Here is a 25,122-nt window from a genome sequence, read left to right on the forward strand (position 1 = left end):
AACAATAATTCTTTGTCCTCCATATTAATATTTATGTTAAATATTTTTCAGTTACATTTTTACTTATTATATTTTATTAAATTTATACTTATTTGTTATAAAATTATGTAAGTATATTATATATGATATATTAAATATAAAATTTAATTGGTACAGTAATTAGAGAAGTTTGTTCCTTCATGGAAATTATTTTTTGGAGTAGTTGAAAATATGTAGTGTTTATACTCAGATCTGCCATTGTCGAGAGGCCTTTTGGATTGTAGGCCTATTTAAATAGAATTTAGGCTAAAATTGGGGCCCCTGGGTGGCTCAGTTGTTAAGCGTCTGCCTTCGGCTCAGGTCATGATCCCAGGGTTCTGGGATCAAGCCCCACTTCGGGCTCCGCGGGAAGCCTGCTTCTCCCTCTCTGGCTCCCCCTGCTTGTGTTCCCTCTCTTGCTGTGTCTCTCTCTGTCAAATAAATAAATAAAATCTTTAAAAAAAAATTAGGCTAAAATTAGTGGCCTATTGTAATTTTAAACCTGCTGCTTCCCTATTTCTTTGATGTCTCACTCAGGGTTAGGTGGTTAGGCCTTAAAGGAAGCAAAACGCTCTAGTTTAGATTCACTGAAGCATTTCTTAACTAAATCACATCTGCCAATCTTTTATTAAAGTAGCTATCATCTTACTGCTCTTCCAAAAGGAAACCCAAAATGATACTAATGAAACTGTGCTCATTTTCTCCCAAATTCCCTGTAATCTCTCTTGCTCTAATTTTGAACTTTTTTTAGAAGAGGAAATCACTCTTGGATTTTTATGTGGAAGAGATTCCTGTTCTTTGATTTTTAAAAGGCCTGCTATACAATTACTTCAGAAACTAGATGGAATTGTTATATTGCAGTGAGTACTAAACCGCCTCAGATTTTTTAACAGGTAAGGCAGAATATGAATGAGTAAATAAATAAAAGTATTACACTCTAAGTGGCAGTATGCATATAAATAAATTGAATGATTCCCACTTTTGGTATCACTGATTGTAGGTCTGTATGATCAAACGTAAGTAAGGCTCTTTAATTGTTGTAGTGTTTACAGTGCCCTTTCTCTTGCCAAGGGGTGTCTTTCTCTGTCCCTGAGGCCTGCCCTGTTGGAATAGACCTGGTGGCAGGTTTGTCCTCTGGTGGGAGGAGCCCGTTGCTGCACTGGTGGCCACAACTGCCTTGTTGAGCCAAGCTGTGAAGAAATGGGAATTTCCTCAGAATGTTGGTCTTTCCCTTCTGAAAATATCCCTGGGAATGTAAGGGGTCCATGGGAAAAGCAGAAAGGGACAATGGCCAGGAAAAGGGCTGTTCTCATGAGTTTTGAGCAGAGAGATGAGGGAGAATGGCTGACGTGGAAGGGTTGTGGTGAGGGAGGGGACTGTAAAGGTAACAGGGACCACCTGTTGAAGGCCTGCGTGGTTGTGATTATGGAGCAGTAAGTCCTTAGCTTCCTTGGAAACGAATAGGCCTTTTAATGTTGGTGTTTTACTTCATTTTGATCATTTTTGTTGAAGGTTTCCAGCTGTGGATTAAGTTAGGTTTCTTCTGAAACTGGTGAGGGCTTTGGAGTGGTGGGATACAAGCAGAATTTTAAAAAAGTAATTCTAGGGGTACCTGGGTGGCTCAGTCGGTTAAGCAGCTGCCTTTGGCTCAGGTCATGATCTCAGGGTCTTGTGATCGAGCCCCGCATCGGGCTCCTTGCTCAGCGGGGAGCCTGCTTCTCCCTCTCCCACTGCCTGCCTGCCGCTCCCCCTGCTTGTGCTCTCTCGTCTCTGTGTCAAATAAATAAAGTCTATAAATAAATAAATAAACAAATAAATAAATAAAAAGGTAATTCTAAAAAGGGGATTGCGAGAGGAATCAAGGTCTGAAGGGTATTAAGGCAGGCAGATTTCTCAAGGACCAAGCAAGAGTGAGACTTGTTTTCCCTTTGGGTACCAGGGAGCATCTGAGTTATTGAGCATCTGATTCATTTTTCCCATTCTTAACATAGTTGATCAAGGATAAGAATGTAGAGATGTGGGGCACCTGGGTGGCTCAGTCGTTAAGTGTCTGCCTTCGGCTCAGGTCATGATCCTGGGGTCCTGGGATCGAGCCCCGCATCGGGCTCCCTGCTCAGCAGGAAGCCTGCTTCTCCCTCTCTCACTCCCCCTGCTTGTGTTCCCTCTCTCGCTGTGTCTCTCTCTGTCAAATAAATAAATAAAATCTTTAAAAAAAAAAAAAAAACCAACGTAGAGATGTGTAAGATGTCCAGGAGAGCTCTGCAGAAATGAACAGTTTTGGGGCGCCTGGGTGGCTCAGTCGGTTAAGCGTCTGCCTTCGGCTCAGGTCATGATCCCAGGGTCCTGGGATCGAGCCCCGTATCGGGCTTCCTGCTCCACAGGAAGCCTGCGGAGCCTCCCTCTCCCACTCCCCCTGCTTGCGTTCCCTCTCTTACTGTGTCATTCTCTGTCAAATAAATAAATAAAATCTTTAAAAAAAAAAAAGAAATGGAACAGTTTCTGGGAACATCTGTGCTGGCGGTAGTTGTGGGATTTTGGAGACACTAGGGAAAAAGACCTCTCTACTTGGGTAAGAAAGACCCAGAAGTTCAGAGGCCACAGGAATTGTACAAGCATTGGATCTCCTGAAAGGTTTGTTGTTTTAAGTACCTGGGAGTTTTATTACTTACTAAAATAACGTATAGTACAGGGCCTGGTGGACTTGATTGGACTTCACAGCAGAGGCATCCTCCTGTCAGGTGACCCACAGGCAGCTCTGCTGTGTGTTGTCTTCAATCAGACATCACTCTTTGCAAGGAACTTTGTTAGGGCTCTTTCCCAAATGCATTCTTCTTACTCTGCAATAGCCTCAGTTGCCAAGAGTAAAAAATAGGCAGGAGGTCCAAGCTCTAGGTTTTCTGATGCTGAAATAAGAAGGCAGTGGCTTGGTTCATTTTAAGATAACTATTTTGCCTCCATTGTGCATATCATGTGGAATTAGAATGGACTACTATGGATTTTGAGATGAATACTACCTTGAGCTAACTGAAGGTTTGGGATTTCTGGGACCCTAAACAAGGCCATGATGAAAGGAGTTATTTAAGGAAAAAAGTTATGAAATGCTGATTTTAAGTCAGCAAGTTCTAGAAATTTCTGGACCCCATATTGCCTTGGTGAGTCGCACTTTGTTCTTATAGATAGATGAAGGTTCCTGACAAATCACTTTCCTATACACAATTAAAATAGATAACAGATACGGTTTGGGGATCTGTCTGCCATTGCTAGGATACCCTGAGGTACATTAAGGTACATGTAATGTGTACTTTTTCATCTGTTACAGGCCACTCTTCTAAGGTGTGCTATGTGATAGTGTAGATTAATCATTGATAGCACCTAGTCCTTTTTTTAATAAAGAGTATAAACATTGTAGCATCTAGTCCTTTTTTTTTTTTTTAACTGATGAGAAAATTGAGGCCTAGAGAGAGTCAGTGACAACTCAAGGTTATACTGCTAATTAGAAAGCTGATTCCCAAATCCAAATTTTCTGGCCCATTCTAGTGCTCACTTAACTCCTTTAATTTAAACTGTCATCATCATCATGATGACAACTACCATTTGTGTATTTAATGTTTGCCAGGTATTGTGCTGAGCATTACGTATGTCATCTTAATTAATCCTCTTACTAATTCAGCTGCAGCTGTTCAGCATTATATAGATGAATAAACTGAGGCTAGATGACTTGCCTGAGGAGACACAGCTAGTAAGCCCTGGGACTAAGATTTCCGTCCAATCTTGGCTGATTCCAAAGCCTGTATTATTTTTTTCCCTTTTTGTGTGTGTGTGAAATATTTATTCAAAGGTATAAAGAATAATATAACAAATACCCATCACCTAGCTTGATAAAGATAACATTACCAATCAGTTGAAGCCCCTTGCATTTCCTTCTCTTTCTCTCAGAAGTAACCAACCACTTCCCTAAATTTCAAATCTGTGCTCTTAACCACTAAGCCATAAGCTGCATTTACTAAGAGCATTTGCTAGGACCTAAGATTCAATAGTGAGCAAGAAAGACACATTCTCTGCCCTTGTGGAATTTCCCGTGGGTGATAATGAAATTCTTGTTCCTTAGTCTTTCCAGAGATACTCAGTAGCTGGTAGGAAAAGTAAAGTTTTCATCAAGAAGGTCTAGGAAGTCCTTTAGGAGATCACTGGTGATATGCTGGATGTTTGCCTAGGTGTTACGCACAGTACTGTTTTAAGAACACACATGTCTTAACTGATTACTCAGTTTTTCCTCCTTGAGACCAAACTATAAGCTTCTTTTATGAGCTTTTTGATTTTCTGCTATGTTTAGAGCAGAAAATATCCCTTTCTCTTCCCACCCTTACCTGCCCCCTTTCCCTTTTCTCAAGAGTGATTGAGCATAGCACTTGATCTGTACCTCTTCATAGCAATTTTGTCTGTCTTGTTTAATACATTTTCCATATTATCCCCACAGAGAATGTAAGCTTAAACTTTGTACTTGGAAGACAATCAGGTAAATACTTAGCAAATTAATTAATAGTAGGAGTTTGCACAAGGAAGATGGGTCATGTAAAAGCATTAAGTTAATACTGTATGATCTTCCAGTGTTTTTTCCCCTAGTTTGGTCCAGACATGGGCAAATATGCCAGAGTGGAACTCGTACTCTTGGATAGAAGGTCTGTTACAGTGTTTCTCAGTTTTTTGAGCCATCACTACTTTTTATAAAAACAAAACTGTCGTGCCCTCTTCATTCTGGCAGTTTTCTGAGTGTTCTACAATTCAATTCAATTTTGACACTAACCACCCTGCGTTAGCATCAGATCCTACAAGTTAAAGTGCAACGTCCCCAACAAGATTACCCTTACTTTAGTTACCAACTGCAAGTGGGGTCCCCAGACTACCCACACTTCCTCCTGGCTGACTACAAGTTTGGGGCTTCCTACAACCCCCTTAGGTTTGATAATTCACTAGAACAACTCACAGAACTCAGGAAAGTGCTGTACTTCCGGTTACACAAATGAACAGCCAGATTAAGAGGTACATAGGGCAAGGTCTTGAAGGGCCCTGAGCCTGGGAGCATCTGTCCCCTTGGAGTCAGAGTGTGCCACCTTCCTGGTTCATCATCAGGTTCACCAACTAGGAATCTCCCCTGAGCTTTGATGTCCAGAGTTTTTATATGCGGCTTCATTATGTAGGCATGATTGATTAAATCATTGACCATGTGATTGAATTCAATCTTTGGGCTCCTGGCTTCCCCCCCCTGCTAGCTGCTAGGTTTTGGGGTGGGGCTGAAGGTTCCAACCCATTAATCACATGGTTGGTAACCAGTCCCCATCCTGAAGCTGTCTAGGCCCTCCCTTCTCCCTGATGGGTCATCTTATCAGGATAAACTCAAGTATGTTGAAACGGACTTTAACAAAAGACACTCCTATCACACAGGAACTTCTAAGGGATTTTGAAGCTCTGCACCAGGAACTGGGTGAGGATGAAGTCCAGATGGATTCTTTATTATATCACATCCTCCTTTAATATTATTGGAAATTTCAACATTAATTATTTTCTACTAAAGACAAACTGAACAGTAATTTTAGAATTTATTTTTCCCCTCAGAAGTTACCCTACTGTTCATAGCTCTTCAGTTGCTGGTAAGAAAAACTTTGAATGGGATAGTTCCAGAAGCTCCATGAGGTGGAACTTAATTTCCTAAATGGCAGGGCTGAAACAAAAGCAATGCTATTGTGCTTGGGCAAGGTGAAAGCAAGTCAAATAATTCAGTCTGGCTGTTGTGCTAGAAGTCTTTCTCCCATTCATATAAAATTAGAAAATTCAATTCATTATCAAATATTTGATTATTATATTGATGTAGACACACACACGTTAAGTATGCACCTTATATTCATAACAGTTTGATGTAAGTTATGTGGCACATAAGGAGTTCAAAGAAGGAAAGCGAGGGCTGCAGTAGCCCTGGGATGTCTTTAGGGATGAGGTAGAATTTGCGCTGTCCTTGAGAGATGGTTAACATTTGGAAAAGCAGAGGAGTGAGAAGGAATGCTGTTTTAGATGAATAAACCATGTGAGGAGGCAAGATCCATCATAGCCTGTTTGTGCTTACGCAGAGCAGAATGGCCTTATTTGAGCAAATCGAGTATGTGGCAATAGTGGGAAATGAGATGAAATAGATGAGGTGGGATTCAATTATGCATGATTTTCAAAGGCCAGCAGAATACTTCATCTTGATATGGTAGGTAATTGAGAGTCAAGGCTTTTGATCAGATGAGTTAGAAAATGAAAAGATGTCTAGGGGTGCCTGGGTGGCTCAGTCGTTAAGCGTCTGCCTTCGGCTCAGGTCATGATCCCAGGGTCCTGGGATCGAGCCCCGCATCGGGCTCGCTGCTCAGCGGGGAGCCTGCTTCTCCCTTTCCTACTCCCTCTGCTTGTGTTCCCTCTCTTGCTGTGTTGCTCTCTGTCAAATAAATAAATAAAATCTTTAAAAAAAAAAAAGATGTCTAAGAGAGAGGTGTTGGCATTTGTATTGCTGATGGATTTTAATAAGAGGAGAGGTTGGAGGAGGGGGTAGAAAGTTGGGAATGGGGAGTGTTTCAGTAAAAGTACCATAATTACAAAAAGGTGGGAACAGAGAGGAAGGAATTAATATTAAAAATTTCAAAGGAAAATTTGATAGAGCTCGAACACTCAGTACAGAGGAAGGGAAAATCAAGGATGGGCAGTTTTTGAGTTTCTGCTTTTTGTCCTGATGTGTAGAAAGAATGTTCTTTATTAGTGAAAATCTCATAAATCTGTTGGAATATAATCTCCATGAATGTGAAAAGAGGGAAGACCTAGTGCCATGATCAGGGGTATCCCCAGCACCTGGCATAGTGGCTGGTATATAGAAGTGCTCAAGAAATATTTGTTGAAAGGATGAAAGAATGCATTTAACATGCCAATCTTTAGGTAAATTTTAGTTGCCATCTGTAAAATTTTTTTTTTGAGTAGGCTCCATGCCCATTTTGGAGCCCCATGTGGGGCTTGAACTCACAACCCTGAGATCAAGACCTGAGCTGAGATCAAGAGTTGGACACTTAACTGACTGAGCCACCTGGGCGCACCTGCCATCTATAAATTTAGAACATGCCAATTTCACTACCAAATGGTGACTTTTAAAGTAGTACTTGTTGGGACACCTGGGTGGCTCAGTTGGTTAAGCGGCTGCCTTTGGCTCAGGTCATGATCCCGGGGTCTTGGGGTCGAGCCCCGTGTCGGGCTCCCTGCTCAGTGGAGAGCCTGCTTCTCCCTCTCCCTCTGCCTGCCGTTCTGCCTACTTGTGCTCTCTCTCTCTCTGTCAAATAAATAAATAAATCTTAAAAAAAAATAAAGTAGTACTTGTTTTTTTTTTTTTTTAAAGATTTTATTTATGTATTTGAGAGAGAGAATGAGAGAGAGCACATGAGAGGGGGGAGGGTCAGAGGGAGAAGCAGACTCCCTGCAGAGCAGGGAGCCTGATGCGGGACTTGATCCAGGGACTCCAGGATCATGACCTGAGCTGAAGGCAGTTGCTTAACCAACTGAGCCACCCAGGCGCCCAAAGTAGTACTTGTTAACATTTTCTAGTAGCAAAAATTGTTTATATTTGTTGTAGAAAATTGGGAAAATATGCAAAAGTACAAAAACACAGTTACAATTACATTTACTTCAGAGATGACTGCTGTTGGTGTATAGATCCTTCTGGGTTTTTTTTTTTTTTTCCGGTGTGAATACATATTTATTTGTAAAATGAGGTCATATAGTAATCCTGATTTATACCTGCATAAATGTCATTTTTCGAAGTAAAATGGAACTGTTTGAACCACCAAATAATGACAGTAGTGGATTATAACACGTAGAATATTGTAGGAATCCACGAGACCATGCTGATATGAATCAGAAGGGAGTTTTTCCTTAAAGTAGAATACAGAGTAATGGAGAAGGATTGCTAGAAATAGAAACATCACCATGTAGCAACCACTATAGCAACACAACACAAGAATCATGAATGGCTGCTAAAACCAATAGGTAAAAGTTTGATGAGAAACAGAATGTTTGCATAGTCTCAATGTATCTTCTCACAAGATACTTATCAATTACAAAGGGAATGATAATAACCTGCAGACACTACCTCCTCCAAATGATGATAGTTAACATCACCAGTAATGTGACAAATTAACATCATCTCCCTTCTGTGATGCCCTGTGAGGGATACAGTATCATTTCTGCAGCATTCCTGCCCAGAATGCAAAACCTGAAATTAATCATGAGATAACATCATACAAACCAATTTGAGGGATAGTCTACAAATTAAATGACTTGTTTTTTTCAATGCTGAGGCCATGAAAGATAAAAAGGATTGAGGAACTCTTCCAGACTAAAGACTAAGGAGACGTGACCACCAAATGCAACATTTGATCCTGGGGGAAGAAAAAGATTTTTCTTTTCTATAAAAGATGGTAATGGGACGAATGGTGAAATAAGGTTGACAGAGTAGATAATAGCACTGTGTTAGTGTTAATTTCCTGATCTTGACAGTACACCGTGGTTATGGAAGAGAATGATCTTGTTAGGAAATTCATACTAAGGTGCTTATGGTTACATAAGGGACCATCATGGTTTAAAAATACAGAGAGTAGGGAGAGGGAGAGGAAAGGAATGATAATGCAAGTGTGGTATAATGTTAACATTTGAGGGATTTGGTTAAAGAATAGATATGACTCCTTTGTACTATTTTTGCAATGTTTCTGTAAGTCTGATACTTTCTCAAAATAAGTTTTAAAAAAAGTGGAACTAGAGCTGCTGGATTGGTTACCAGTGAATCAGTGAATATTTTAATTAATTTATATAGTATTTGTGTGTGTACTGCTTGCTGACTTTAGGGGCTATCATTCCTTCTCTGTATTATTGTCTTAATATTTTTTTTTTTTTTTTAATTTTTTTTTTATTCTTATGTTAATCCCCATACATTACATCATTAGTTTTAGATGAAGTGTTCCATGATTCATTGTTTGTGCATAACACCCAGTGCTCCATGCAGAACGTGCCCTCCTCAGTACCCACCACCAGGCTAACCCATCCTCCCACCCCCCTCCCCTCTAGAACCCTGTTTGTTTTTCAGAGTCCGTCGTCTCTCATGGTTCGTCTACCCCTCCGATTTCCCCCGCTTCATTCTTCCCCTCCTGCTACCTTCTTCTTCTTCTTTTTTTTTTTTTTCTTAACATATATTGCGTTATTTGTTTCAGAGGTACAGATCTGAGATTCAACAGTCTTGCAAAATAATATTTTTTTATTTTACTTTTTATAAGATTTTATTTATTTGAGAGAGAGGGTGAGTGAGAGAGAGAGGGAGAGAGCACAAGCAGAGGGAGCGGCAGGCGGAGGGAGAGGGAGAAGAAGTAGGCTCCCCACTAAACAGGGAGCCCAATTTGGGATCGATCCCAGGACCCTGGGATCATGACCTGAACCAGAGGCTGACACCTAACAGACTGAGCCACCCAGGCGCCCCACATCTTAGTATTTTTTTTAAAGTATGTCATAGGAAAGAGATAGAACACTGGCTTAGCCATCAGAAGATGGGTTATTCTCTTAAGTCTGCAACTCATTTTTTAGTGAGACCTTGAGAAATTGCTGTTTCTGGGTCCCAGGTACTTCATCTGAAAATTTTTGCCGGGGGGGGGCTGGATAAGCTGACATTGATAACTGGATTCTAGCAGTTCTGTGATGATGGGCTCTGGATTCACTGACATGGTTGGAACTCAGAGAAGTGTTATCTTATAGTCAGCTACTTGAAAAAGGCCCAAGCCTTCTCACACAAGTAAACTGAAAAGACTCTCAGAAATCGGAGCTAGAAGATACCTGTCGGACCATCTACTCTGAGCCTCCACTAGCGACACCCAACTTGTTTGCAGCACACCCTCTAAGTTGTTTTACCAGTACTCTTTTTTTCCAGCCATTCATTATTTTTCTGGAGACTTGACTTGTGTTTTTAGTCACCCTTTCTTTTAGTCATTTAAAAAAAGGAATGTGACTTTTCTTCACTTAAAAATTTTCCAGTTCTTTCATATTTAGGCTTTACCTTTGGAAACCAATTTGCTATTATGGCAGAGATTAATAGGCAGGTGGATTGTTTTCCTTTAGAATCACAAAAGGATTTAGTTGATGCAGTTGACTGTATATGATCAGAAAGTGATGGGAATAGAAATGAAATTTACAAATGAAAATGAAGATTTTTAAGTTTGTGCATTAAAAATCTTACTAGGTTAGAAAATATAACAGGAAAGTTACTTTTGCTCTTACTAAGCTTTTCCATATGATACCCTAAAAAAGAAAGAATATAAGGATGTCCAAAGCAGACACACTGATCTTCTATTGGTGAGGATGTAAATTATTCTTTTTTAGAGGTGATTTAAAAATATTTATTAAAAATAAAGACGATTATGCATGCTAACTTGAGTTCACTTCTAGGAATTTATCCTGTAGAAATATTCATTGCAGCATTGTTTATAAAGCTGAAAACTTGAACAGTGCTCATTGTTAGGAGACTGCATTAATAAATAAGAACATGTCTTACGATGGATTCTTATACAACTGTCAAAGAATAATGTAAGAGGTTTTTTACATTAATATAAAATGGATTTCCTGTTGCTATTTTTAAAAATTGTGATAAAATATATAAGACGTATGATTCGACATTTTAACCATTTTTGAGAGTACGGTTAAAGGGCATTAAATACATTGACAGTGTTGTGTCATCATCAGCACTTTTTCTCTCTCAAACTCTTTCATCATGCCCAATTAAAACTCTGTGTAGATTACATAATAACTGTCCCTTCACCCCTCCCAGGAAATTTTTATGTATGGACATGGAATACTGCCCAAGGACATAATTTAAATGATAAGGGAAGATTGTAAAATAGTATGAATGCTGTGATTCTGCTAGTAAACTGTGAATTATTATAATAATATAAGTAAAGAAAAAATCTGGGAGGCTACATATACTAAACTGGTAAAGAGGGATTTGGGGGAAGATTTTTACTTTTATATTATATTTTGGTAATTTTTTTGTTTTAAACAATGGGCATGCGTAACTTTTCTAAGCAGAAAAAGAGAGATACTTTAAGCATTGTACTAAAACTGGGTGATTTGGATGCCTCTGATTTTGGCGAATGAATAACAGACTCTGCTGTGTGGTTGCTGAATTTGAGCTTATGTAGAACCTAAACACTTTATTATTAAAATAATGATGTTTGTTTTCACAGCTAGAGTTGGGAAGACATCACTGATTATGTCTCTGGTCAGTGAAGAATTCCCAGAAGAGGTAAACATTTTTATGTCTTGTCTATATTTAAAATCTTTTAAATTTATCAAAATTGAGTTAAAGTGAAATAAATTCTGCACTTTTTTGGCATGTGTTTTCCTTCTGACAGTTGTGGCTTTAAAAGGGCTTATATTAGTTTACACAAGCCATTCCTGAAACGTAGTGCAGGAGCAAGAATAAAACTAGATCTGAGTTCACCTAAGTCCTTTGCTTTTCCTCCTTTTGATTTTGGCTAGGACATTTGTCATCTCTGTGCCTTAGTTGTCTCATCTGTAAACTGGGAGCTGGAAGGGATATTAGAGATCATCAAAGCTGTTAATCCTTTCCTAAAAATAAAATGTTATTCATAACCCCAAAATATAAAACAGGTGAGTATTCCTTTAGTTGAAGTAAGGGCTTGAAACGTCTGGCTGGCTCCCCGCCTGCCTTCTGTCTGACACTCCCCAGTCTTTGAGGCATTAGAACCCCTAGGATTCTGACACACATATTTGAGAACCTTTAATATTATCCATTACATTATTTTACAAATGAAGAAACTAATTCATACCACCTCTGCCTACCTCAGAGGGTTGTTATGTGTCTCAAATGAGGTAGGCTTAATAATAGTAGAGTACCACCAAAAGTAAGGTGGTTTTGTGATTACTGGCAATATATTTGTGTTCCAGAATGAGGGACTGTTGGCTGAGGCCTTATTTAAAGTTAGAATTTTGTTTTGGGGAATGGGATTGATGCAAATGGGATGAACACTATTTATTCTCTTCACATAGTTGGTGTATTAGCCCCACAGTTTGCATTTCCCCTTTCTTTACTCTTGTTTAGTTAAGAATATGTGTATAATTTCATTGTTCAGACAGGAATTTGGTATATTATATGGTAGTGTTTTCAACAATTACAAGTGCCACATAACCATTCATTGTTTCTTTTGCTTTTTTTCCCTCTTAAATAAGATACTGGAATAAGTAATTACTTAATTTGTGAAATAAAGTGTATCATCATATGATTACTTGGAGTATAATACCTAAAGGCTTTCTGTGATCATTTAACTGAGTTTAGAATTGTCATTTTAGCATAGTCCTCTTGGGTATGGATAAGAGGTTTTTAATTGGCTTAAAAAATCATAGAGTCTTTCTAAAAAATGGAATCATTAAATACAAGGCTTATGTAGCCAGTCAGTTATCTTCTAGAAGAAATTAATTTTGATAATTTATTGTTTTATTTGAGAATTGCTTTGGATTAACATAGCTCCTCATTTGTAGCGTGTCTTAAGCATCAACAACATGGAATGAAAACAGCATTTTAAAAATCAAATGTTTGAAACACCGAATTAATTTAAGTATTGTTTTAGGCTGTGTTACATCTGAAGTATCCTTAATATGTCCTTAATATGTCCTGTGCTCACACAAGTAGAAATGTGCATGCTTTGTTATTTTTTTAATTTTTTAATTTTTTTAAAGATTTATTTATTCATTTGAGAGAGCGAGAATGAGAGAGAGTACATGAGAGGGGGGAGGGTCAGAGGGAGAAGCAGGCTCCTCGCTGAGCAGGGAGCCCGATGCGGGACTTGATCCCGGGACTCCAGGATCATGACCTGAGCCGAAGGCAGTTGCTTAACCAACTGAGCCACCCAGGCGCCCTGTGCATGCTTTTTTAAAAGAAGTGTTTATCGGGGCACCTGGATGACTCAGTCGGTTGAGCATCCAACTTGATCTCAGTTCAGGTCTTGATCTCAGGGTCGTGGATTCAAGCACAAAAATAAGCATTTAAAAGTGTAATAAATCTGTTAACAAGTTTGATTGATAATATCCAAAGGTTTTTTTTTTCTTTTCTTTTCTATATTTTTTTTGCAAATGAAGGTTCCTCCCCGAGCAGAAGAAATTACCATTCCAGCAGATGTCACCCCTGAGAGAGTTCCAACACACATCGTAGATTACTCAGGTAATGAATATCCTCTTGTGGGTGAAGCTGCAGCGTTAATTTAATAGTCCTCAAAAAAGGTGTACATACTGAGCTTTAAAAAGTGTTCCAGGATAAGTGTTCCTTTTTCTCTAGCAATAAATAATCATTTACTATTCTTGTCTCATTTATATCTCCTTGCCAACCCCCACCCCACGTGCCATATAAAGCCTCCGTCTTGTAGTTTTCTGTCCCAGATTTACTAAGTTGGGTTCCATAATAATGAAAAGGAAGGAGTGATGGTAAATGACAAGTAGTAGATAAATCATTATCCTCCTTGACTTGGCATGTTTGCAGAGGTAAGTTCTGGATTAATTTTGTTATCAGGGATTCAGGAATTCTGAATTTGAGAATTTGGTGAGTTCTCAATTTGTTCTTTAATTTATCAGCCTTTGTCCCCTCCCCCAAATAATAGTTAAAACAGTCATCAGCTTGCTTACATTATATGATAATAGAAGCACATTTGTATTGCTTTGAATAATTTAAAATTTTTCTACCCACTAGTACTTGCTTTTTTTTTTCTTTCAAAGATTTTATTTATTTATTTGACAGAGGGAGAGAGAGAGAGTGGCAGGCAGAGGGAGAAGCAGGCTCCCCGCTGAGCAGAGAGCCCAATGTGGGGCTTGATCCCAGGACTCCGGGATCATGACCTGAGCCAAAGGCAGATGCTTAACCGACTGAGCCACCCAGGCACCCCAAGGACTTAACTTTTTAATCACTAAATTATTTTGCTCTGTTCTGGGACTTCTTTTAAAAAAAAAAAAAGGGAGGGATGACTGGCTGGCTCAGTTGGTAGAGAGTGTGACTCTTGATCTTGGGGTTGTGAGTTCGAGCCCCACGTTAGGAGTCAGTTGTAACAGATGTACCACTCTGATGGAGTATGTTCATATTGTGGGAAGCTATGTGGGGGCAGGAAGTATATGGGAAATCTCTGTGCCTTCCATCCAGTTTTGCGGTGCTTTAAAACTGCTCTAAAAAACAAAATCTGGGGGTGCCTGGGTGGCTCAGTCATTAAGCGTCTGCCTTTGGCTCAGGTCATGATCCCAGGGTCCTGGGGTCGAGCCCCGCTTCGGGCTCCCTGCTCTGCGGGAAGCCTGCTTTTCCTTCTCCCACTCCCCCTGCTTGTGTTCCTGCTCTCGCTATCTCTCTCTCTCTGTCAAATAAATAAAATCTTTAAAAAAATAAAATAAAATCTGTTTGTAAGCATGGTATAACTACATTGGTAATACTTTGTTTTCCTAAGCTGGTATCCTACATATTCTAAAGATGAAATACTAGGACTGAGCAGTCCAATACATACGACTATTGAACACTTAAAACCTGGCTAGTCTAAGCTGAAATGTGCTGTAAGTATAAAATACAGGTGGAATTAGACTTGGTATGAGAAAAAGAATATAAATCTCAATAATTCTCTTGTTGAGTACATGTTGAAATTTTAATATTTCTGATATCTTGGGTTAAATAAAAATGTGCTTTTACCTGTTCCGTTTTACTTTTGTGGGGGGGGAGAGGGGCACAGAGAAGCAGGGGGAGAGAATCTTAAGCAGGCTCCATGCCCAGTGCAGAACCTGACATGGGGCTCGATCCCACAACCCTGAGATCATGACCTGAGCCGAAATCAAGAGTCAGACGCTTGAGCCACCCTTGCACCCCATCCTTTTGACTTTTTTAATGGGACTACTGGAACATTAAAAATGACATACACGGCTTGCTCATCCAGCTGCCAAACAGCACTGTACCAGAAGCTGAGGGGGTTGGACGCTTTCTGCTGCAATCAGCCTTATAACCTGCTTCATTTACAAAATTATTCTTTTTCAGCATTGGAATTGAAGCCATTACCCATTGATTACTCAACATATGAAGAGATATTTAAAATATGGCCAGTTATTTGGCATAAATTAAAATACCATTGTACTCACTTATAGTGTTAGTTTGCATGTCAGAAATAACAGGCATTTTGGGGGGAATATTTAATATAAGGTGATCTAAATTAATGTCAGTTATTGCTTTTCTCTTCATATATATGCTTTTTTTTAAAAAAAGATTTATTTATTTATTTGAGAGAGAGAGAGCACAAGCCAGAGGGGCCGAAGGAGAGGGAGAGAATCTCAAGCAGACTCCTCGCTGAGTGCGGAGCCCGACTTAGGGCTCGATCTCCTGACCCTGAGATCATGACCTGAGCTGAAATCAAAAGTTGGATGCTTAACTGACTGTGCCACCCAGGCACTCTATTCATTTGTATGCTTTTTCATCATAGCTATGATCATGCATAACTCCTGCATTGTGGGGTTATATGCACATCCACCATTTGAGACCCATTCCAGCCAGAGATATGTGCTAGAAAGGGAATTCTGGACTCTTCACTATCATGCTTTGGTTTTGCTTCTGGGGCCTGCTCTCTTAAGATACAAGCTCTTAAGCTTGTATTGCCCAGATTCTCACCTGGCCTTCTGACCCTGTGTGTATGGACTCTTTGGGCTTCTGACTACAGCACCTAGTCTTCTAGCTTGCGTTTCTGATCTCTTTGGCCTGACCCTTCTCAACTCTGGATCAGATGCTGGCCTAGATTTATCACACAATGCCTTCTGCTCTTCATGCAGTTATCCTGTGGTAGACTTGTCTTTCAGTGCCAGCCAGCTTCCTTATCGTAGTCCAGCTTTTTCCTTTCCCTGGCTTGCCCTTGCCTTTGCCACCTCATCTGGCACTACACTACATAAATGACATGAGGGATGAGGGATGTTGGATGCATGCCATGTAGATGTTAGCTTGGCCATTAGTTTTTATGAAAGTGTTTAAAATAATGAACATTTTTTGACTTTGTCATTTGTAGAAGCAGAACAGAGTGATGAACAGCTTCATCAAGAGATATCACAGGTGAGTTAAAAAAATATAGCTGTAGGGTTTTTTTGTGGGAAAACAGTGATGATTTTGTGAGTCTTAGGTCTTAAGTCTTTGTTGTTAACTTCTGGCTTTGAGTATGTATTTTTGCAGTAAGTCCTTAGGAACTTTTTCCTCTTAAAGGCATGCTAAATGTGGGGTTTTTTTTTAGGTTTCAAATTTTATTCTTCCTTTGGCCCAAATATGTTAACTAGCTGGTAATTAAATGCTACCATTTACATTTGTATTGTTTGAAAATACCATTAATTTCTTAATTTTCTCCTGTAGGCTAACGTCATCTGCATAGTTTATGCTGTTAACAATAAGCATTCTATTGATAAGGTATGAATGTGTGACTTTTTTCACTATATCTAGTTAAATTTCAATGGGGGCACTTTTAAAATTGATCCTTAATTTAGAGTTTTCAGAGAAGATCCTCATTGTGGCTTAGCTCTTGTTAATTTTCTTTTTAGGTAACAAGTCGATGGATTCCTCTTATAAATGAAAGAACAGACAAAGACAGCAGGTATTTTTTTTTTCCTCTGAAACTTTGTATATTGAAAAATTTCAAACTTAGAGAAAAGTTGCAAGAAAGAGTACAATGAACACCTGTAAACCCTTCACTTACATCCACTAGTTAACATTTGCCGCTTTACCTATAGGTCTTTCTCTGTTTATACACACACACTGGTTTTGGGAGGAATTGTTTGAGGCAGCACATATATTTGTGAGCAAAGCAGAAAACAGTGTTCTGGTACTATAATGATTTACAACTTCTGACATGAAATATTTTGATCATTGATCTTACATTTATTTCTCTTTCTCAAACCACTGCTTAAGAAGTCTCCACTTTAGAATTCCTCTCCATCTGTATCATATGTGCCTTCTCTGTGGAGGTGCCCCTTGGGTGAGGAAAGGCTTCCCCTAGTCACTGATTGCTTACAGGGTGGTGTGTATAACAGCACGGGACTGGGAGGAGAATGAGTGCCCTCTGAGATCTGGCTTATCCACTTCTGTAGTAGAGACAAGGCTAATGCCTGTCTTGCCTGCATGTGGTAATTTTGAGAATCCAGTGAAATAATGCACTTGAACTGCTTTATAAGTTCTCTAAAGATTGCTAGAGATCTTTATTTAGGAATGCATAGAGGGAGATTCCTTCGAAATTCTTTGGAAGATACATGTGTGATGGGAAGAAGTAAGAGAACACACCTTCTGTATTTTTCTGAGCAGAATGATAGTTCTGGGTTTAAGTGTTTTCAGTTTTAAGTCAAAATGGAAACCAGAAATTTTTCTTGGCAGTATTATTTAATGGAATATGTTATTTATGAGGTATTTTTAAATGTTAGGGAAATCAGATTAATATCTGTGTATTGTACACATCTGGCCCTTTGTTTAATTTTTTAGATATCTCTGTTGGACATTTTTGTGCCTTGAAACTGTAAAGATCTGGTTCTAAACAGATGAACGTAGTCATTGACCCTGCCTCTTGTATTTACGGAAGGAGACTTTATGACTGAGATGGCATTGTATATGCTGTGTCTTGCAGCTCTGATGGCACCTCTTTGTCATAGTTTTAAACTTTGAAGTGACTTCCCGACAAGGTAAAAAAGAGACAGTGACCCCGTAGAGCTACTGTCCAATGTAGTAGACTCTAGTCAGTTGTGGTGATTTAACTCAAATTAAGTAAAATTAGATAAAACTAAAAATTCACTTCCTTGGCGTGTACATAGCCACATTTCAGGTGCCCAGTAGCCACTTGTGGCTGGTGGTTACAGTAATGGACAGTCCAGATAAAGATCATTTCCATCAACACGGAGGGGCATAGCAGATAGGCCTGCCTTCAAGGGGTCCACAGCTACATGCTCCTGACACTTGCTCTTCTGGCTGCACACTTGAGAGCTGTTTCCACAGGGGACTCTCCAGAGAAGGCAGTTTTTCTGGGCTTTATCAAGCACCAGGTGGACACCTGAATTTAAAAAAATTAGTTTCACTATGACAGCTTCCTACAATTCTGTGGTTAGTTTTGTGGCCCTTTTGTTATCCTCTGAAAGTAGCTTATAACATTGGAAGATCGAATTGAGCTTTCTCAGGTGTGGCTGTTTTTTTTCCCCCTTTCCGAATCATATGAGCATACTTACTTTTCTTGTGCTTGACTTGTCCCAAGGGGGTCTGTTTCTTTATTATATGGACCTTACACTTTCTTAGTAACTTCTTTCCTGAGCCTCATACCTTAAGTTTATATTTGTTGCACATATATTTTCCGTAGGACTTCCATGGACTGTTGTCACAGTGGTTCTTAATCAGGGGTGCCCATCACTGTCATCTGAGGTACTTTCAAAGAATATAGGTGCCTTTGCCCCACCCCTGGAGTTTTAGAATATGTAGGTTTGGAGTAAGGCTTGGACATGTGTATTTTTTTAAGCTCCATAAATTATTTTGTATACACCTTTAGTTGAATGCAAACCACTACATTTTTGGAGACCCTCCTGGCTTTGTTAGGAATCTATATTTGGGTTATATAGTGGGCCAGGCCCTTTATGCATAACCATACTAGGGGTGTAAATAAATGTGTGCAAGAATTTCTCTTGCTATCTGGAGTTCCAGGAAGATGATTTGCTTTTTCTCCAAGCTCTCTTGAAAGATGTACAAATAACAGTTCCCTGCTAGACTAGCTCTCTTTGATAATCCCCATTTAGATTTCTCATAGGCCTGTCGGATTTAATTTATCTGAAACAAAATCCTTAAATCCCTGCCTACTCCCCACTGCCCCCCCCCCAAAAAAATCTTTTCTGACTCAGGAGATCCACTCAATTTGTCCAGCCAAAAACCTATGTAGTTTTCTTAATATCTGCCTTGCCCTCAACGTCCATATCTAATCTACCAGTTGTTCCTATCAGTTCTGCTTCTAAAATAGATCTCAAATCTGAATACTTTCTCTCCATCTTCACTGTCCTAATCCAGGCTACCACATTTTAAAAAGCTTTTTATTACTGAAAAAAAAAAATCAGACACATACAAAAGTAGGGAGGATCGTCTAATGATTTCCCCCCGTACCTGTCACCAGCTTCAACAGTTACCAATTCATGGCCGGTCTTGTTTCATTTACTACCCCTCCCATTGGGATCATTTTGAACAAATCATACTGTCAGTATTTCAATCTGTATCTCTAAAAGGCAACATGACTCATTTTATTGTGCCCCTACTCCTAATTCCTCACTAGCTTCCTGTTTTACACTTATAATAAAATGCACAGTCCTCACTGCAGCGTATGTGTCTGGCCTTTACTCCTCTTCCCCGCCCCTTTACGCGCCTCATCCCCGCCCCTCTACGCGCCTCATCCCCGCCCCTTTACGCGCCTCTTCCCCTTTGCTAAGTACTCTCCCGCCACTCTGACATATTTCTGTTTGGATTCACCAGGGTGTTTTTTAGGTTTGAGCCCTTTGTACACATTGTCCCTTCTTCCTGCACAGCTCTTTTCTGGCTCTTCACAGGGCCCATTCCATCTCCTCCTTTGCTCCTTCACTCAGATGCCACCTTGTCAGAGAGATTTTCCCCCAATTACTGTATAATTAGCCCCCTCCCATGACTCTGTTCCATATCCCCCTATTTACTTTCTTCATTGTACTTATAGAATTGGAAAGTGTATTGTTTATTTGCTTATTATCCATTTTCTGATTTTCACTATTAGAATGGGCAGGGACCTTATCTGTCTTATATCCTTTAATGCTTAGAACAGTACCTGGCTTATAAGAAGTACTCAGTAGGGGCTCCTGGTGGCTCAGTCAGAAGAGCATGCAACTCTTAATCTCAGAGTCGGGAGTTCAAGCCCCAGGTCGGGTGTAGAGATTACTAAAGAAAATAACTTAACTTTAAAAAAATTAAAAAAAAAAAGTACTCAGTAAATATTTGTTGAATATGAACATGCTGCTAGGGGACTGGAACTGACTACAGTAGAGGCTTCATGTTGGGGGGATTAAGTAAAGCTAATTAGAATGGGTTATTATATACTTTAAAATAGATATTTAAGGTCTTTTGCCTTCCTTATTATTGCAATATATTCTGTTTATTTCAGGCTGCCTTTGATACTGGTTGGGAACAAATCTGATCTGGTGGAGTACAGTAGTATGGAGACCATCCTTCCCATTATGAACCAGTACACAGAAATAGAAACCTGTGTGGAGGTATGCCTTACCATTTGATTTAGAAATTCACTGCTGGTGAATTCTCACTAAACTGTGGTTTGAAATAGGATGTGTGAAAGTGTGGGATGGGATAAATTTCCTGCTGTTTGTGAAGTCATGTAAACCAAATATAACAGAGAACTTGGCATTGACCTCTGAGTTCTTTGTAGACATTAATATTATGATTTCGATGAAGAAAAATGTCTTTTTCAGTTTCTTCAAACAATCTTGTTATTATCTTACGTTGATAGTTTAAAAATTTTTAGCTCCCATAATTGCTTTTAGAATATAAAATTTTAAACTTTTTTTTCAGTGTTCAGCAAAAAACCTCAAGAACATATCAGAGCTCTTTTATTATGCACAGAAAGCTGTTCTTCATCCTACAGGGCCCCTGTACTGCCCAGAGGAGAAAGAGGTAACCCCCTGCCCCCCAGGCTGTGTTAGTAGAGGCTGGAATGTGTAGGTAGTAACTCTAGTAGTGATTTTTAGTAACTCTTTTTTTTTTTTTGTAAGATTTTTTATTTATTTATTTGAAAGAGAGAGAGATAGTGAGCAGGAACACAAGCAGGGGGAGTGGGAGAGGGAGAAGCAGGCTTCCCGCCGAGCAGGGAGCCCGATGTGGGGCTCGATCCCAGAACCCCAGGACCGTGACCCAAGCCGAAGGCAGATGCTTAACGACTGAGCCACCCAGGCACTCCGATTTTTAGTGACTCTTTTTTTTTTTTTTAAAGATTTTATTTATCTGACAGAGAGAAACACAGCGAAAGAGGGAACACAAGCAGGGGGAGTGGGAGAGGGAGAAGCAGGCTTCCTGCCGAGCAGAGAGCCTGATGCGGGGCTCGATCCCAGGACGCTGGGATCATGACCTGAGCTGAAGGCAGACGCTTAACGACTGAGCCACCCAGGCGCCCCTAGTAACTCTTAAGTATTCTTCTAAACTGCTGAAATTTAAATTATTGTCTACTAAACAATTACATTTTCTAGGTACTTCAAAGACATTCATGTTAAATACTATGAATAGTATTCCAGGTCAAATAATATTTCAGGAAATGCCATTAAAACAAACAGAAGAATTGGCAACAATAACAGCAAAGTCTGAAGACTTACCTAATGGTTTACTTACTTTGCTAGTATAAAGTTCACAGACTTAAAAACACACACAAATGAAAACCTTGTGTAATGATTTGACATAGGTACAGCATGTAACACAATTTGAATATTCCATTCTGTTTCATAGCTAAGAAACACAGTAGTATTTAAAATTTAACAATATTTGCTATAGACTTTTTTCTTTTTTAAAAAAATTTATGTATTTGTTTTTTAATTCCAGTATAATTAATGTACAGTGTTGTATTAGTTTCAGGTGTACAATATAGTGATTCAGCAATTCTGTATGTTACTCAGTGCTCATCATGATAAATGTACCCTTAGGGTGCCTGGGTGGCTCAGCAGGGAGCCTGCTTCTCCCTCTCCCTCTGCCATTCCCCCTGCTTGTGCTCTCTGGCTCTCTCTATCTCTCTGTCAAATAAATAAATAAAATATTTTAAAATAAATGAATGAATGAATGAACCCTTAATCTCCTTCATCTATTTGCCAAAGTCTTTTTTTTTGAAGATATATTTATTTATTTGAGAGAGAGCGAGAGCACGCGCGCACAAGCTGGGGGAGGGATGGGGAGAGGGAGAGAGAGAATCCTCAAGCCGACTCCACGCTGAGCACAGAGCCTGATGCGGGGCTCAATCCCAGAACCCTGAGATTGTGACCTGAGCCAAAACCAAGAGTTGGCCGCTCAACTGACTGAGCCACCCAGGCGCCCCTGCCATAGACGTGTATGGATATACCATATTTTGTTTATCCATTCATCTGTTGATTGACATTTGGGTTGTTTCCATTTTTTGATTATTGTGAATAGAAGAAGTTTGAGTACCTGTTTTCATTTCTTTTGAGTGTATATTGAGGAGTGGATTGCTAGGTCACATGGTAGTTCGGTTTCATTTATTGAGGAATCACCAAACTGAATGGCGGGTTCCAGTTTCTCCACGTCTTTGCCATGCCAATACTTGTTATTTTCCTTTTTGTGTGTTTGTGTGTATGCTTTATTATAGCCATCCTAGTGGTAGTGGTGGTTTTGATTTGCATTTCCCTGATACCTAATGATGTTGAACATCTTTTCATGTGTTTATTGGCCATTTGTATATGGAGAAATGTTTATTTAAGTCTTTACCCATGTCTTAATTGAGTTGCCTTCTTACTGTTGAGTTTTTAAGAAATAAAAAGTTGCAGATTTTTTCCAGGAAAAATTTATAGTATCGGTGAGTGGCTGGCAGACTTTGACCTGTGGGCTAAATTGGCCTGCCACCTGTTTTTGTACGGTTTGTGAACTCAGAATTTACATATTACACGGTTTCAAAAAAAATCTGAAGAAATAATATTTTGTTATATGGGAAAATTATATAACTTTCAGATTTCATCGTTTATAAATAACATTTTACTGCAACACAGCCACACTCGTTCCTTTATGTTTGTCTGTGACTGCTTTCGTGCTGCAAAGGCACGAGTAGCTGCAACAGAGCCCGCATGTGCTGCGCTCACTTCTGCCTGCTGCCCGGCGCACTGCTGATTGCACTGACCCCATTATGACTTTATAGTGTGAGTACCATGTGTGCCACGGTACCTGAGCATCTTACTGTTTTATTATCAGTGCATTGCCTAGCATGCCAGAACAAAAGAAATACATGGCAAAGCAGATAGATTTTCTGAGCTCAAACTCCAGTTCTTGCATCATTTTTTTAGGGACCTTAATGCAAATGCAAAGGAAAGTTCCATGTTTTATAATTCATTTGACTGTGCACTTGAGGAGCTTCCACCTAACCTTCAGTTGGAACTGATTAATCTGTAGTGTAATGACATGCTAACAGGAAAATATCAAGAAAAGAAACTAATATAATTTTGTAAATGCCTTCCAAGCAGTTAATGTGCTCAATTAAAATGCTCTGTTTATGGATATGTGTCAGTATTGGCCATGCATATCTACAAAATGATTTTCAAAGATGAAATATGTAAAATCTCATTGCAGATCAGCATTAACAGATGAACATTTTCAGTCTTCATGATAGAGAACACTAACTTTGAACCCTAATTTTTTTTTTTTTTAAGATTTTATTTATTTATTTGACAGAGAGAGAGACACAGCGAGAGAGGGAACACAAGCAGGGGGAGTGGGAGAGGGAGAAGCAGGCCTCCCGCGGAGCAGGGAGCCAGACGTGGGGCTCTATCCCATGGTCCCACCTGGGACCATGACCTGAGCCGAAGGCAGACGCTTAATGACTGAGCCACCCAGGCGCCCCACTTTGAACCCTAATTAAACAAAACGTATTCCTCCCAAAAAAATTCCATTTTTCTTATTAGTAGACCTGTGTAGCAAATTTTTACTCCATTATTACTACATTTTGAATTCTGTCAGTAAAAACTTTATGGAAATTTGATTCTCTGTTGCTGTATAATATATAAATACCTACGTGATAGTCTTGATTTTGCCTATTGGCCCCCAAAGCCTAAAATATTTGCTATGTGGTGCTTCACAGAAAAGGTGCCAACCCCTGGTATAAGTAATTAATCTGAGTTATCCCTTAATCTGACCCTGATTTACTCTTCCTTAATCCTGGTTTACTGTTCCATAATTGTAGTGCTTCTTTCTAATTTACTCTTAGTCCCGTATTTCCCTAATTTGCCCCATAATAGTCACTAGGCACACTTGTTAAAAACACCAATCCCATTTTGATTCAGCCAGATACAGCATCTTATGATCAAGGAGATTTGGGAAAGTCTCATACTATAGAGATTTACCTGAGGCCTTGGCCTAGTGGTACATTAAATCCGCTCTATTAGTTCTCAGTGCTTTAATTGCTACTTTTTTCCTAGGCCTATTATTAGTTTTGCTAATCTGCTTATCTCCCCTGCCCTTCCCCCAGTCCCAGAGACTAAAACTTCTACCACCATCTGTTACTTGTTTCTTAGGAGGACCTGCCTGAGATAAAAGGTGTAACTTTTAGAAACTAAACCTTGTTTATGTAGACAACAATAATAATTTTGTTTCCCTAAGTAAGCTCTACACCCAACATGGGGCTGGAAATCCTGACCCTGAGATCAAGAGCTGCACCCTCTACCAGCTGAGCCAGGCAGGCGCCCCAAAAATAAACTTTTAACACAGGGAGCACCTGGGTGTTTCAGTAGATTGAGCCTCCTACTCTTGATTTCAGCTCAGGGTTGTGAGATCCAGCCCTGGTCTGGCTCCATGCTCAGCACAGAGCCTCCTTAAGATTCTCTCTCTCCCTCTGCCCCTCCATCCCAGGTTGTGGGTGCACGCGTGCACGCGTGCTCTCTCTCCCTCTCTCAAAAATAAATAAGCTTAAAAAAATAAACTTTTAACACAGATTTGAGGTGGAATCATCAAAAAAATAATATTCAAGATTAAAGCCTGATGGTTAATTCAAAATTAATTCCAATGATGATGGACTCTGTATGGCCCATGGAGTCCTCTGCTTACCTGATAATGAAAAAGATGTGACTTGTATAATAATGTTTATTGTGTGAGGGTTTTAATTATTCATATGCAAAATGAAATGTTTAATTACTGTAAAATTTTTTTACAGCTTTATTGAGATATAATTAATACCTTTTAAACATAGTCATATTTTGGTGTTATGTTTTAAGGTAGTTACTATTTAGATACTGTATTGAGCC

The 25,122-nt window shown here is 39.4% G+C and overlaps 1 protein-coding gene across 6 annotated transcripts in view; it reads left to right on the forward strand.

Moving 5' to 3' along the window:
* The window catches only part of RHOT1 (ras homolog family member T1), a 61,699-nt gene that overhangs the window by 6,151 nt on the left and 30,426 nt on the right, over window positions 1-25,122 (forward strand). For 4 of the 6 annotated variants that reach the window (XM_021704470.1, XM_021704468.1, XM_021704467.2 and 1 more), the window contains exons 2-8: window positions 11,310-11,368; window positions 13,222-13,303; window positions 16,152-16,195; window positions 16,487-16,540; window positions 16,672-16,724; window positions 20,271-20,379; window positions 20,693-20,794. In XM_021704470.1, the coding sequence (XP_021560145.1) occupies window positions 11,310-11,368; window positions 13,222-13,303; window positions 16,152-16,195; window positions 16,487-16,540; window positions 16,672-16,724; window positions 20,271-20,379; window positions 20,693-20,794 (503 nt within the window). Of the gene's footprint in view, window positions 1-4,646; window positions 4,698-11,309; window positions 11,369-13,221; window positions 13,304-16,151; window positions 16,196-16,486; window positions 16,541-16,671; window positions 16,725-20,270; window positions 20,380-20,692; window positions 20,795-25,122 lie in introns of those variants that run through there. The other 2 variants (XM_044921740.1, XM_044921741.1) reach the window with 2 other exon arrangements.

This window comes from Neomonachus schauinslandi, chromosome 15, assembly GCF_002201575.2.
Source record: "Neomonachus schauinslandi chromosome 15, ASM220157v2, whole genome shotgun sequence".
Classification (NCBI taxonomy): Eukaryota; Metazoa; Chordata; class Mammalia; order Carnivora; family Phocidae; genus Neomonachus; species Neomonachus schauinslandi.